The sequence below is a fragment of the Palaemon carinicauda genome, chromosome 31 (assembly GCF_036898095.1).
Source record: "Palaemon carinicauda isolate YSFRI2023 chromosome 31, ASM3689809v2, whole genome shotgun sequence".
NCBI lineage: Eukaryota > Metazoa > Arthropoda > Malacostraca > Decapoda > Palaemonidae > Palaemon > Palaemon carinicauda.
In genome coordinates, this window is record NC_090755.1 from 32,535,460 (window position 1) to 32,549,814 (window position 14,355).

General features: G+C 36.3%; 1 protein-coding gene across 3 annotated transcripts in view; it reads left to right on the forward strand.

Moving 5' to 3' along the window:
* The window catches only part of LOC137624386 (TOG array regulator of axonemal microtubules protein 1), a 674,340-nt gene that overhangs the window by 558,449 nt on the left and 101,536 nt on the right, over positions 1–14,355 (forward strand). For 2 of the 3 annotated variants that reach the window (XM_068355115.1, XM_068355117.1), the window contains 3 exons: positions 2,470–2,628; positions 10,263–10,412; positions 10,545–10,737. In XM_068355115.1, coding sequence (XP_068211216.1) covers positions 2,470–2,628; positions 10,263–10,412; positions 10,545–10,737 — 502 coding nt within the window. The remainder of the gene's footprint in view (positions 1–2,469; positions 2,629–10,262; positions 10,413–10,544; positions 10,738–14,355) is intronic. The other variant, XM_068355116.1, reaches the window with a different exon arrangement.

Consider the following 14,355-nt stretch of genomic DNA (forward strand, 5'->3'; position numbering starts at 1 on the left):
CCATCCCTGGTTAGAAAAGCAGAATGCAACAAATCCAAGGACCCAGAGAGGGAAGGCAGGCCAAAGCAGAAATAAATGAAGAATAAAGAAGATAAATATAGATGAATGAATGAAATAAAGTTGAATAACAAATTTAAATGTATAAGTAATATAAAATAGCCTTCTGGCTAGTACATTGTTAATGCGTTCACCTTGCATTCACATGGCAACAGATCAATCCCAGTCCGGGACCGTGAGTTTAAAGGGTTTGTTGTTGTTGGACACCTCAGTGGAGAGTAGGGCATGCCTAGCTGACGTTCTGGTGCGTTTCTCTTCAGATGATATTAGAACTGAAACTTTAACCTTTAAACAAGAATTATGTCAACCTGCTCAACAAAGAAAGCCTGTACACCTAGTTTGAATATCTTAACTTCCCCTGATTCACTTATAGTACCATGCAGTACGTATTAGTTATTGAAGATCATTCCCCAGTTTGGTCAAAAGTGAAATGGAACTTTTTGAATACTGTATATTACTGAACATTATGAAAAACAATGCAACACAGCTAGAATGAGCTGCTTACCTAGTACTACATGTTGGATGTTGTAGTGTAGGAAAGATCTGAATGCAAAGGATGCCCAGTATTATGAAATATTTCATACTCTACAGCTTTCACAGTGAGCTAATTGAACCGCAGTGTCAGAGATTAATATGTAGATCAGAGAAAAAGGAATTTAATTAACCTTATACTTTTGTCCAACAAAGATCATATGTCAGCTAATGAAATCCATACAGGAGAACAATATTCAAAATATAACATGATAAAAGAATTTAATTTTTTATAGTCAGATGACCCTCCCAAAAATATTCTTAATTTTGATACAAGATATCAATTTCTAGTACTTACTACTTACTTGACTTTGATGGCTGCTTTTCCGGTCCCATACAGCAGGGGAACCCCACTTTCTACAGGACCTCCACTGTCGTTTTATCTTGTTCGTTCAGAGTATTCAACATTTCAGATCACGTATTGCTCATTTACTGTTTAATCGTCACTGTCAAACGACTCACGGTATAAGAGTCTTCAGTTTCCTCTTGAAAGCCTTAATGTCTTCAATCATTCGGATCTTATGGGAGCTTATTGTATAGTCTCGGTGCCACATATTTAAAGGCTCAGGAGCCTACAGTAGACATACACCTAGGTTCCAATTGTTTGAAATCATCTGTAACTATTCTCGTGTCAACACGATTTGTTGGCTGCGCAATATGTAGCAATTCTTTTAAGCATTTTGGACGACTTGTTCTGATAACTTGGTGGGTTATTGTACATATTTTAAATTCAATTCTCGCCTCAATCGTCAGCCAGTGTAAATCAGTTAGTATAGGGGTGGTCCTTTCTCTAGGTGGGACACCTTTTATCAGTCTTGCTCCTCTGTTTATTATGTTTTGTAATTTCTTAAGTTGCACTTTTGGTAAATTGTAATAGATGGAGTTGCAGTAGTCAATCCTGGTAATGACACAAGTTATCACAAGTTTCTTTACAGAATTTTCATCCAGGTAATTTTTTACAAAAGCAATATTTCTTAGATGATAACCTGCAGTTTTTACTACATTATTTATTTGGGCATTGAGAGACAAGTTACAGTCAAGAAATGCACCGAGATCATGAACTTTACTAGATATCGGCACTGGGTCATTATTTATATTCATTTGAGTATCACCCAAGCTTCGCACAGTGTTTCTCTTACCCCTCACCATGAACTCAGTTTTGTTTTCATTTAATTTTAGTTGTTTAGTTGTCATCCATTCTCTAACACAATCAAGGATTCGGTTTAGAGTTTCAGTAAAATTGTCTGTCATAAATCTTTTCATTAATTTCTTGCCGAAAAAAAAACAATTTATGAATTGCCACAGTTTTATATTTATAATGTACCTGAATTAAGTTACTAATTCCCTAGGATTCGAGGATTTCACTTATTTTAATAGGGTTAATAATTCCAATTCCTTTCAGTCGTTTATGTCTACAGTAAATTAAATTCTTTAATCTAACTGCTGGAGTATATATTAGCACATTACAGTATAGGTTGGTAATTTTACAAATATATTTCTTTTGATTTCCCAATCTCCCCCAAAATTTTTTTTATCTTTCTTTGATCTATTTTGTTGAATTTAACATGCATCATACTGTAAATAATCATACTAAAATTTATTTATGCTTTGTGTATTTTCAAATTTTGCAGTACAGTACAGTACCTATTTTTCTTTTGTGGAATGGAATATGTCAGTCTGCTGATTATGTTTGCATGCTTGGCAGAAATTTTAATTTTTTAAATGCCTAAACTTTTTTCAGCTACTAAAGATAGTGCTTTATGTAAATTTCTTATCATCTCATGTACATAAGAGAAATTGAATCTAATATTCGTGCTTGCAGTTTAGTTAGGTTTTACTGTAATTCAAATATTTTTAACAAACTTGTTGTGGATGAAAAAGGAAAACCATCAAAGTCGAAGTTCCTGAGAAGCGAGCAGCAATTCAACCCACGCACAATGTTGGACCTCAATCAGCCCCAGAGCGAATAGGGCCAGTGAAGCAGCAGCAGCGTCCTCAGCTTAAACATCATTTAGCCCCAAGGATGAGCGCAGAATCCAGGCTAGTTTTAAGTTGGGAACTTGGAAAGAGTGTTTTGATTGTCATTATTCAGTTTCATGAGTTTTTCACAATGCTTGTACTGTAATTGCATGGCGTTCTTTACCTTTCTTGCTATGACATGCTTTGTTGTATTTTATATACACTATTTGTACATTCAGCTGCAATAGTTTTTAATATTCTTATATGTTGTAATACATAAGATTTTTTATATTGGTCACCTTTACACAATTATATTTGTGTGTGCTATATTTTTAATGAAATTTAAAGGCATGAGTTTTTTTATTTATTTATTTTTTTTTTTTTTTTTTTGAGAAGATACTGTAGTATTTCATGTAATTTTTATCTACGGTTGTTATCTATAGTCTAGGCTTTTCTGCTGTAAAATTATATATCATTTTGTATCGGGTTAAGTTTATAGTAGTTAGTAACTGGATTGATCGCCAAGTTTACAAGATAATCTATTTTTTTTTTCAATGAACTGTTCAGAAAAACATAATAATCAGTTACTGTACTTATTTTTTAAAAAGGAACAGGATACAATACTTTACTATGCTTTGCTGTGTTGTCCTGAATTTCATTTAGTTTTATGATTCAATCTTATATTGTTTTGTGCAGTACATCAGATAGGAGATTAGCATCTCTCTCTCTCTCTCTCTCTCTCTCTCTCTCTCTCTCTCTCTCTCTCTCTCTCTCTCTCTCTCTCTCATCAGTAACTTAATTGTTTCAAAGGTTAGTATACTTCTACTCTGTTGAAAATTATCCCTGGTTTGCTTATGCTATAACTTGTACTATTTTGGACTTGCCACACTAGAGTTGTATGACTGTGACTGCCATACAGATGATTTGGCGATGACTGCTGAAAATTAGGAAAACTTACAGAAAGGGTTGTAGAATGGCAAAAGACATTGGAGAAGGGTGGCTTGAGGATAAATGTGGATAGGAGTGAAGTTATGGAGAGCAGTAAGGGAACTAGGGACAGGATAGCCATAAATGAAAGTAGAGGCTCAGTTTTATTACAGGTAGAACTTAAATACTTAAGATATACTATAAGTCAGGAAGGAGGATGTGAGGCTGAGGTTGAGAATAGGATAAAAACAGCTTTGGGGAAATGGAGGGAAGTAGTAGGAGTGATATGTGATAATAAAAGGCCAATCAAGCTAAATTTCAAGATCTATAGTACAGTAAGTATTGTAATAAGACCAGTGTTGATGTATGGACCAGAAATGTGGGCTTCCAGATGAAAAGAGGAAGCAAAGCTTGAGAGAACAGAGGTGAGATTGCCAAGATGGATTATTGGAATATCACTGCTTGAAAGATTGGAAAAGGATGAAATTTGAAGAATAGCATGCGTGGTAAAGATTACAGAGTTGATAAGAGTGTCACAATTAAGATGGTGTGGGCACATGGTAAGAATGAATGGATCGAGGGAGTGAAGAGAGCTTGGGAGGAACCTGCTAGGGGGAGAAGATCGATAGGGGGCCAGAGAATTAGATGGTGGGATAAGGTGAAGGATGATATGGAGAGAAGAGTTTTGATGGAAAAGGATGCCTTTGATAGAAGGTATTGGAGAGGGTGCATTTGGCAACCAACCCCTTAATGTAGGAAAAACAGTGGGAAGGAAGTTGGAGTATGACTGTGACTGCCTTTACCTTGTCTGCATAACTGTATGCCATCACTCGCCTAAAAACAATCCAGTAGTTTATGGAAGCCATGGTCTTTGCAGTTGTTAGTTTTATGACTTTCGTTCTCATCCACAAGCTTATAAACTGGCTTCTCTTTCATATGTGTAATATCGTCAATCATTATTTTTCATTTGAGCAATTACCAATCTTGGTCACAAAGAAATTGAAGTTGAATTAAAATTTCAGATTAGGTAATATTGTACCCTGATGTCTTCAGAGTTTTCTGTGTTAGGCTAAATTATAGAAAATTTTATATATTTTTATTATCTTTTTATCTCTCGGTTAGCTTTAGTTTTTACTTGACTGATTTCTGCTGTGTAGGCATTTTATCCTCATTGCTCTTTGATACATCAATACACTAAAGTTTACAGTAAACGTCATTTGTGTTTGATGATTAACAAGACAAGGGTGTTAACCTTTTGTTCTACCCACTCTTTTTTTAGAAAGGGATAAATAAGTTAACAGTTTAAATGAACAGCTTATTACACAAAAGGAGTTTTGAGTTTACCGTATGAGTTAAAATCTTTGTGTGAAATATATTTCTATGCATGGTTGGTTGGGTTGTTGCTTCATTTTATTAATCTTGATAAGTGTTTGGTTTGTTTTTAAAACTATATTTTAAGATAATAGGAGTAATATAATCTGAGTAAAGCCTTGATAGCTTGAAGATGTTGTGACTCTGGCCTTTCTGCATTACAGAATAATATTAGGAATCCAAGTTGTGCAGATTTTATGAAACTGGTGAATTAATTTGAAATATATGCTTATGCACTTTAAAATGTTAAATGATTTAAGCATGTTTATGAATTATCAATATATCAGCTACGAGATGATTGAATACCACAGTGGAAATGCAATGCATTAATAGCCTACACATGCTGTGTGTATCGTTCACTTGTCATACGTTCCATCTGTGTACAGCATATAGAATACAATACTGTATCAAAAAACCTGTCACTAATTTACTTTATTGCATACAGTATAATTTTAGGTCATAAACATTTGTCACTACTAGCCTTGGAATTACGCTTTCAATAGTAACTACTAACCTTTGAAATATGATGTTATTAAACATTAACCTCTATCAGTGTCTATAGATAAAGTTTTCCTTATCTAAAGGTTTGAAAAGCACAGGGTAATATAAAGCATCCACATTTTGGGACAGAATATTCATGGAAGAATTTCTAGTATATTGAGGAGTCAAAACTCTAGACTAATTTTCACATATCATCATCATTATCATTATCTCTTCCTACGCCTATTGACGCAAAGGGCCTCAGTTAGATTTCACCAGTCGTGTCTATCTTGAGATTTTAAATCAATACTTCTCCATTTATCATCTCCTACTTCACGCTTCATAGTCCTCAGCCATGTAGGCCTGGCTCTTCCAACTCTTCTAGTGCCTTGTGGAGCCCAGTTGAAAGTTTGGTGAACTAATCTCTCTTGGGGAGTGTGAAGAACATGCCCAAACAATCTCCATCTACCCGTCACCATGTTCTCATCCACATATGGCACTTGAGGTATCTTTCTTATAGTTTCATTTCTAATCCTGTCGTGCCATTTACCTCCTAATATTCTTCTGAGGGTTCTCTTCTCAAGTGTACAAAACCTGTTGGATATTGAATATTCACATAACCAAGTAGTAATTTATGAGCTTTTAAATTTCAAAAACTGTTGTTGGTTATAACACATGCATTTGCATCATAAATGTGTGCAGTAAAAGAAATATGAAAATGCCAAAATGGAAATACATTCTCTAGTAGATTACATTGCATTGCTTACTTGTTTACCTGCCTAGCACAGGGGAAATATTCTGTGCTTTGCACCAAGGGGGTGGGCTTGGGCCTCCTGGCTGATGTTCTTTCAAGCACCTCACCAGATGAAATTGGAACTTGAAACCTGACAGCTATATTGCAGTATTATTATTACTTGCTAAACTATAAATTAGTAGGAAAAGTGGGATGCTATAAGCCCAAGGGATTCAACGGCGAAAATAGCAGGGATATTTAGGGGAAATAGGTGAAAATTGCTAATATTTAAAGTTAGCAATTTCCATCTTATAAATATACTTATATATATATATATATATATATATATATATATATATATATATTATCTATCTATCTATATATATATATATATATATATATTTATCTATATATCATATATATATATATATATATATCCGTATATATATATATATATATATATATATATATATATACATATATATATATATATATATATATATATATATATATATATATATATATGTATATGTATATGTATATATATATGTATATATATATATATATATATATATATATATATATATATAATTATACATACATACATGTACACACAGTAGGGTCACAATTATGCATGACTTTGGTCTATCCCTAGCCTCGTATAAATGGAAAATTGCATATTTCAAAATGTAACGTAAATAATTCCATTAGGGCCAAAGCAAATGTCAACTTTGCTCTTTGTATTAAAAAGGTTTTTAATATTTTGTTAGCTTGAAAAAGGTTAAAATTATACCCAGGATGGGTGCAATACCGTATATTTTCAAGCGCAATACAACCTAAAATTAGGACAAATTTAAGTGAAATTTGGGTCATATCTGTTGTACTGTATAAGATGACTGATGAATTACAAAAATATCAGTGTATGGTCTAGCTTTTGCTGTATCATTTGAAATCCAAAATTTACTAAATAATGCAATTTTATATCATGCTTTTCCTAAACATGCCGCTTCAAATGGGACCGCTATATTGTTTACATTTCATCATTAATCATAACGAACAAACAAATGCATTTGAACATATGTACAGTGATCCCTCGTTTATCGCGGTTAATGGGGACTGACGACCCCCCCGATAGATGAAAATCTGCGAAGTAGGATTTGGCCCCTCCTCCATAATTTTTTTATATGTGTCGGTACAAGAATGTCAAAACATTGTATGTATATATATGTTTTACATACAGTATATGTACAGTATATTATGCTCAAATCTATTATATTTAAAGTATAAAATCATTACAGTACAGTACTGTAATGTATACTACATTCACTCACAAATATTTTACATAAATCTACAAATAATACTGTATACATCAACTCACTCATATATTTTACTTAAATCTACAGTTTTTAATTACTGCATACAAACCATTCACACACACACACACACTCTCTCTCTCTCTCTCATACTAGACGATATTATGGTGTTCTAATATTCACCAATGACAGTAGTATCTTCAGCTTTAATGATGTCGATGACACTACAAATGACAATGATGATGATGATCAAGGAGATGACGATGATAAGGCTGATGACGATGACAGACTTGTACAATTCAATGAATTTGATGATGAATGATGATGATGGTGTTACTGCACAGGTATAATGAGGCCTTTAAAGAAGTTCTGGAAGCACCTCATCATCATCAGATATCGGCACTGGGTCGTTGTCATCTGCTTGTGAGAGAGGCACAGAGGCTCCCACTCCACTCATAGAGGGCCGAGGTTCACCCAAAGGCTCTTCTGCTGGAGGCTCTGACAGTGTAGCTGGTTTTTTAAACTTAGTCAAGAACATGGTGATAGGTAGTTGCTGTCGTTCCTTTTTCTTTTGTTGCAAAATACCCTCGTATAATGCCATAACCCCATTAACACGGTTGCAAAACTCAACTGCTCGAACCATGTTCTCATCGACTTCTTGTGCAAAGTGTTGCAATGCCCTTGCCATGTTGCACATTTCTTGCAGGTTCTTTAGAGTAAGGCCAGTCTTATTAATTTCTTCGTCTTGCACTTCTTCACTCTCTTCTTCACTCGCTGACTTCGTCATTTCAAGGAGGTCATCGTCTGTCAGTGGGTCTGAATGGGCCTCGATAAGGCTGTTCACGTCTTCTTTGGTCATGTCAGCAAGTCTTTCATCCTTGATTAAGCAGGCCAGCATCACCGCCTTCTCCACTGACGAGTGATGGATTTCTTCAGGATTGAAACCTGCATAAGCATGAACAACAGCAGGCCATAATTTCTTCCAACTTGAAGTGATGGTTTCTGTTTTCATTTCTTGCAATGCTTGCTGCAAGTTAGTCAGACATGACGCTGTGTTGTATTTGCACCAGTACTTTTTCAAGGTGAAGCCTTCTCCTTCGTCGGTGTCGTCGTCATCGTCATCAACTGCCGTGATGAGGGCCTCCATCTGGCACGAGTGTAGAGTGCCTTAAATGCACGAATGACCCCTTGACCCATCAGCTGTATAAGCACTGTGGTGTTAGGGGGGAAGAAACTCGACCTGCACCCCATCATACTGCAGGTCTGTTGCATGGACTCCTGCACAGTCCATCAAGAGAAGGAGCTTAAAAGGGAGGCCCTTCTCATCCAGATATAGCTTTACCTCAGGAACAAACCAGTGAATGAACCAGTTGGCTGTCAGGGCTTTGGTTATCTGGGCCTTTTTGTTATTTATCCAATAGGCAGGGAGCATAGCCTTATTTTTATTTTTCAAGGGCCGTGGATTTTTTGCCTTACAAACAAGGCCTTGCTTCATCATAAAGCCTGCAGCATTACCAGACATTATAAGTGTGACTTGGTCCTTTTGCGCCTTGTAGCCTGGTCTGTGCACTTCATCCTTGAAGAGAAATGCACGTGATGGCATTCTCCTCCAAAAAAAGACCTGTCTCGTCTATGTTGAAAACTTGTTCGAAGAGGTACTGGCCATCCTTGATCATTTTTGGAAATTCAGCCTCCTCATACTGACGGACAACATCGGTGTCGACAGAGGCAGCCTCGCTATACAAAGGCATGCTTTGGAGGCCGTATGGCTTTTGCAACTTGTCGAACCAGCCTTTGCTGGCTGTAAAGCCTCGTCCTCGAGGCGGCGAATCACTCATCGCAGTGGTAGTACACTGGGATTCGTTAGCATCATCTTCATCGTCTTCTTCTTCTTTGTCGTCATCATCGGGCAAGGTTTGATCAAAGAGAGATTTGTCCTTTGTCCTGATCATATTAGTATCCAAATTCACGTATTTTTTCTTACAATCTGCAATCCACAAGGGTAATGCAGCTTCTATCTTAACAATTCGCTTACTACATGGCGTTACCACACGTTTCACTTCTTTGTTAAATGTTATTGTCGCAGTTCTGTGGATGTTCACTTCATCTTTCTTTATATAGTGCACAGTAGATTCATTCACGTTATAATGGCGTGCAACTGCGGCATAACTTTTGCCTTCCTTCAACATATCTAAAAGTTTTACCTTTTCAGTGATTCTCATCATCTTCCTCCTTCTATCCGGCTCACTAGAGGAATATTTCATAGGGGCATGGCGCTTGCAGGCATTTTAATGGCTTTACAAAAGGTAAATGAATCACAGAACACTACGAACGCAAGACACTTGTAAGAAGACAGTGTAGTGTGAATGAGAGACTGGCGTAGCGGTGGGATACACCAAGGGAAGATGCTAGGAAAGGGTGTGATGATGCGCAGCCAATCAGCTCACGGGATACATCCACTCGTGTTCTGATTCGTCGATCTTGTGCCAGTAACCAATCACGTTCCTTGTCTGATTTCCAATGGGTATAAGAGCAAGCTGCTCTCTTTGTCTGGCAGCCCGGGAAGCCGTTTCTTTCACTGCATCACAATGAAACATGGCTGCTTTTTGCAATATGGCTGCCAATAGAGTGGTATTTTTGAATTTTTACTTTTTGATAAAAAACCCCGCGATGCACCGAGTCCGCGATAGTCGAACCACGAAGTGGCGAGGGACCATTGTATAGGTTAGCTCTTGCAGCAGGTCCCTGGACTCTATGGATAACAAATTATTTTTATGCCCTTTTTTTCAAAAACATTAGTGAACATATCATATCCTATCTTAAGGTAGAAAACTTTATTTGTTCTTAAATTCATGTTAACTATGATTTTTAATTTTGGGATGCATCAACAGATCCTCTGATAACTTTAGCATGAGCGTGACATCATTGGGCATGAGATCTGCAAAACCAGCCTCGTCCTGTTTCAAGAATCATTTGGAACCATTTCCTGATCCACAAGAAGCACTTAAGAATGCTCTACAGTCTATACATTCTGGTGACTGGTAAGTTTAATTTTTGGCCTTTGACTTGTTATTCTGGGGAGATCATTGTACTATGCAAATATGAGAAATTTATATTTCAGGGAATTGGTATTGAATTTTTTTTATCTATTTTCTTCCTGTATCCTTTGATAGGGAGAAAGAAATGGATGGCGTCAAAGATATAGTTAGACTTAATGAACATCATCCGGAAATACTTCAAAATGATTTGCACAATGTTAATTTGGGACTTCTCAAACAAGCCAAGAACCTACGGTCACAAGTCTCCCGTTCCAGTATACAGGCTTTCACAAGATTATTTGATAATCTACAAAGAAGTATGGAACCGGTAAGTTGTGCGGAAGATTGTTATTTATTTAAGGTGAAAGAAAGCATAAATTGGAAGATTCCCTGTATTTTCACATTTCATCACACTTTAGAACTTCTTTTATCCTTGAAATTTCATTCTTGATCATATGTATACTGCAACATTGAAGAAACCCCCACTTTCAGGCAACCTTTTAAACTATGAATACCAATACTAAGTTAATGCAATACTGTACTATATTTGGAACCACTTTGCCTGCTAGCTCAGAATTTGATTTTGCATCTAATTACTTCATAAATCAGTAATAAATAAAACTAAACTATTTTGCTTAAGATATTTGCTAATGATATGGAAAAAATTACATAGACATGGAATGATTTAAAAACTCTTATGGTCAAATACAAACTAGTTTAGCATTGATATATCTGGTACATTTTGATACCTTCAACTACATGAAACCCCCAGAGTGATCTGTTATCATTTTCTGTTGCAATCCGAGGATATGCTTAATGATTTGATTTGTTCATTTCAATCAGACTGATTTGTTCAATCAATCCAAAATTGTGTCAAACTCCAGTATATTCACTAAATCCAATAGAATAACATTATTTATTACATATTTGCTTCACATTTCCTAAATGGGATTAGTGCAGATAGTAGCAATATCTTATTTTTATTATTATTATTATTATTATTATTATTATTATTATTATTATTATTATTATTATTATTATTATGAGTCAAACTGCAATTCTAGTTTGAAAAGCAGTGTTACCGCACTAGGTCTCCAATAGGGAGAGCAATCTAGTATATAAAGATTAATACAGAAGTAAAGAATAAACCATTAAAGAGAAATAGCAATATGAACATGACTAGCCTATATCGAAGGAGGACAGGAGTGATGGTTTGTTTTGATAATGAAGATCAAAGATAGCGTAGGAAAAGGCAACTGTTTGATAAACCACCATGCATCCTTGGACTGTCTGTTAATAATGCCTAAAACACCATTTGAAAAACACACAAGATGAATAGAAAACTGACATAGATGTGTGCTTGTGTTTACCCTCAATATACAGAACTCGCACTGAAAAAATAAGGGAAGTCATAATACAGGAACTATGCCAGTGCTGAAGACAAAAGAATTTTTTTTATTTTGGAAAAATCCTTTTCTAAGACTTGACGGTTACCATATCTAAAGTGAGTGTATTCTTGTGGAAAAGTAAATAGTTACAGTAACAAGCTACTAAAGAGAGAGTGTAATGTGTAGTATGCAATGTGTTATGAAATGTGTTAGGAAAGAGGAGAATGTGTAAGGAATATACCATACTATTTTATGTGTGAAGGCAACAATCTTATTCTCAAGGCAAAATATGCACACACACATACAAACACACTCACGGTAGTAGAACATGATGCCGAATCCACTGACGCCGAAAGACAAGAGGCCGAAGCCAAGGAGCTGAACTGACATGAAACTGAACGGACAGCAAGCCGAACAGACATAAAGTCTAACAGACAGGATGAAGAATGGCTAATTCAATTCTATGACATTCAGTTTTACGACCTATTTGCAAAGAAAACGATACAGTAAAAATATAGACAAGAAATTAATAGGTTATATAATCAAATAATCAAAACCCTTTTCTTTGAACTTTCTTTTATAAAAATAATTGAAAATGATAATAAAGTCAAATAAAAGACAGTACAAATAATATACAACTTATATACTAACCAAAAAAAAAAAAAAAACATTGTAATTCTGAAAGTAAGATCAAGACGAACATTTATATAATTAAAAACTATAGCTATTGTAACTATTATTCGCGACTGTCTTACAAAAAGGACCAAACCCTTGAGAATAGTTCCGCCAAATAGGTGCAACCCATCTTTGGGATGGCTGAGATCATCCAATACTGCAAATACCCCTAACCGTGATAGGGTAGCAATAACGGATGTGAAAACATCCACACCATTAAGAAAAAAGAAAAGATATATATATATATATATATATATATATATATATATATATATATATATATATATATGTATATATATATATATATATATATATATATATATATAGTAATACCTCGACATACGAGTGTCCCAACATACAAGAAATTTGAGATAAAAGGAAAGTTTCGAGTAAATTTTTGCCCCGATATACGAGACAAATTTGAGATACGAGGATACAAGACGGTTCCCTATGCGGCAGCTAGGTGGCTGAGTGTGCGAGTGGCTGCTCACCAGGACAGCATCGCTCGCTCTTTCCTGTGTTTTTTGCGTTGATCAGTACAGAATTATGTGAATAAGCAATGGGTCCAAAGCAAGTGAGTGCAAACAAGGGTAGTGAAAAAAAGCCTATGATGACAATCGAGATAAAGCATGAAATAATCGAAAAACATGAGAGTGGTGTATGAGTGACTGAGCTGGCTCGCCAATATGAGAGGAGTACATCAACAATATTTACCATCCTTAAGCAGAAGGATGCTATAAAGAGCACCAAGCCTTCCATAGGACTGACCATCTTTTCCAAACTGCGCAGTGATATTCATGACGAGATGGAGAAGCTTCTTTTAATATGGATAAAGGGGAAACAGTTGGCGGGAGATAGCATGACCGAGACGATCATCTGTGAAAAGGCCAGAAGAATCTAAGATGACTTGAAAGGAAAGCAAGCAGCTAAGAGAGGGGAGACTTTGTCACCAGCAGAAACCTTCAAAGCCAGTCATGGCTGGTTGGATAATTTCAAAAATCGAACTGGGATACACTCGGTTGTGAGGCATAGGGAAGCAGCAAGTTCCGACGCGAAAGCCGCGGCGGACTACATCAAAACCTTTGCCTCAGTTATCGCACAACAAGGATACATCCCCCAACAAGTGTTCAACTGCAATGAAACTGGCCTTTTCTGGAAGAAGTTGCCCAGGAGGACATTCATCACGGCCGAGGAGAAGAGACTACAGTACCTCGCCATAGACCCATGAAGGACCGGTTAACTCTAGCCTTGTGTGCTAGTCAAGCCACTGCTGGTGCACCACTCAGAAAACCCACATGCTTTCAAGAGGCAAAGGATCTTGAAAGAAAAACTGCAAGTGATGTAGCGCGCTAATGCCAAGGCTTGGGTTACGCGGCATTTCTTCACAGAATGGGTTAATCTGTGCTTTGGTCTGGCAGTCAAAAAATATTTGGCCGAGAAAAGCCTGCCAATGAAATGTCTCCTGGTCCTCAACAATGCCCCTGGTCACCCTCCTGGTCTCGAAGAGGGCATTCTTGATGAGTACAGGTTCATCAAGGTCCTTTATCTCCCGCCCAACACCACGCCATTCCTCCAGCCCATGGATCAACAAGTAATTTCCAACTTTAAAAAATTGTACACGAAGCCTTTGTTTAAGAAATGCTTCAATGTCACAGACAACACCAATTTCACCCTTCGTGAATTTTGGAAGGAACATTTCAATATCGTTCATTGCTTGAAAATCATTGACGATACATGGCAGGGTGTCACACGAAGAACTCTTAATTCAGCATGGAAGAAATTGTGGCCAGCTTCTGTCGCTGAGAGGGACTTTGAAGGGTTTGATACGCCAGACCCTGATGAACCTGAACCTATTGTGGTGGATGAAATCATGTCCCTTGGAA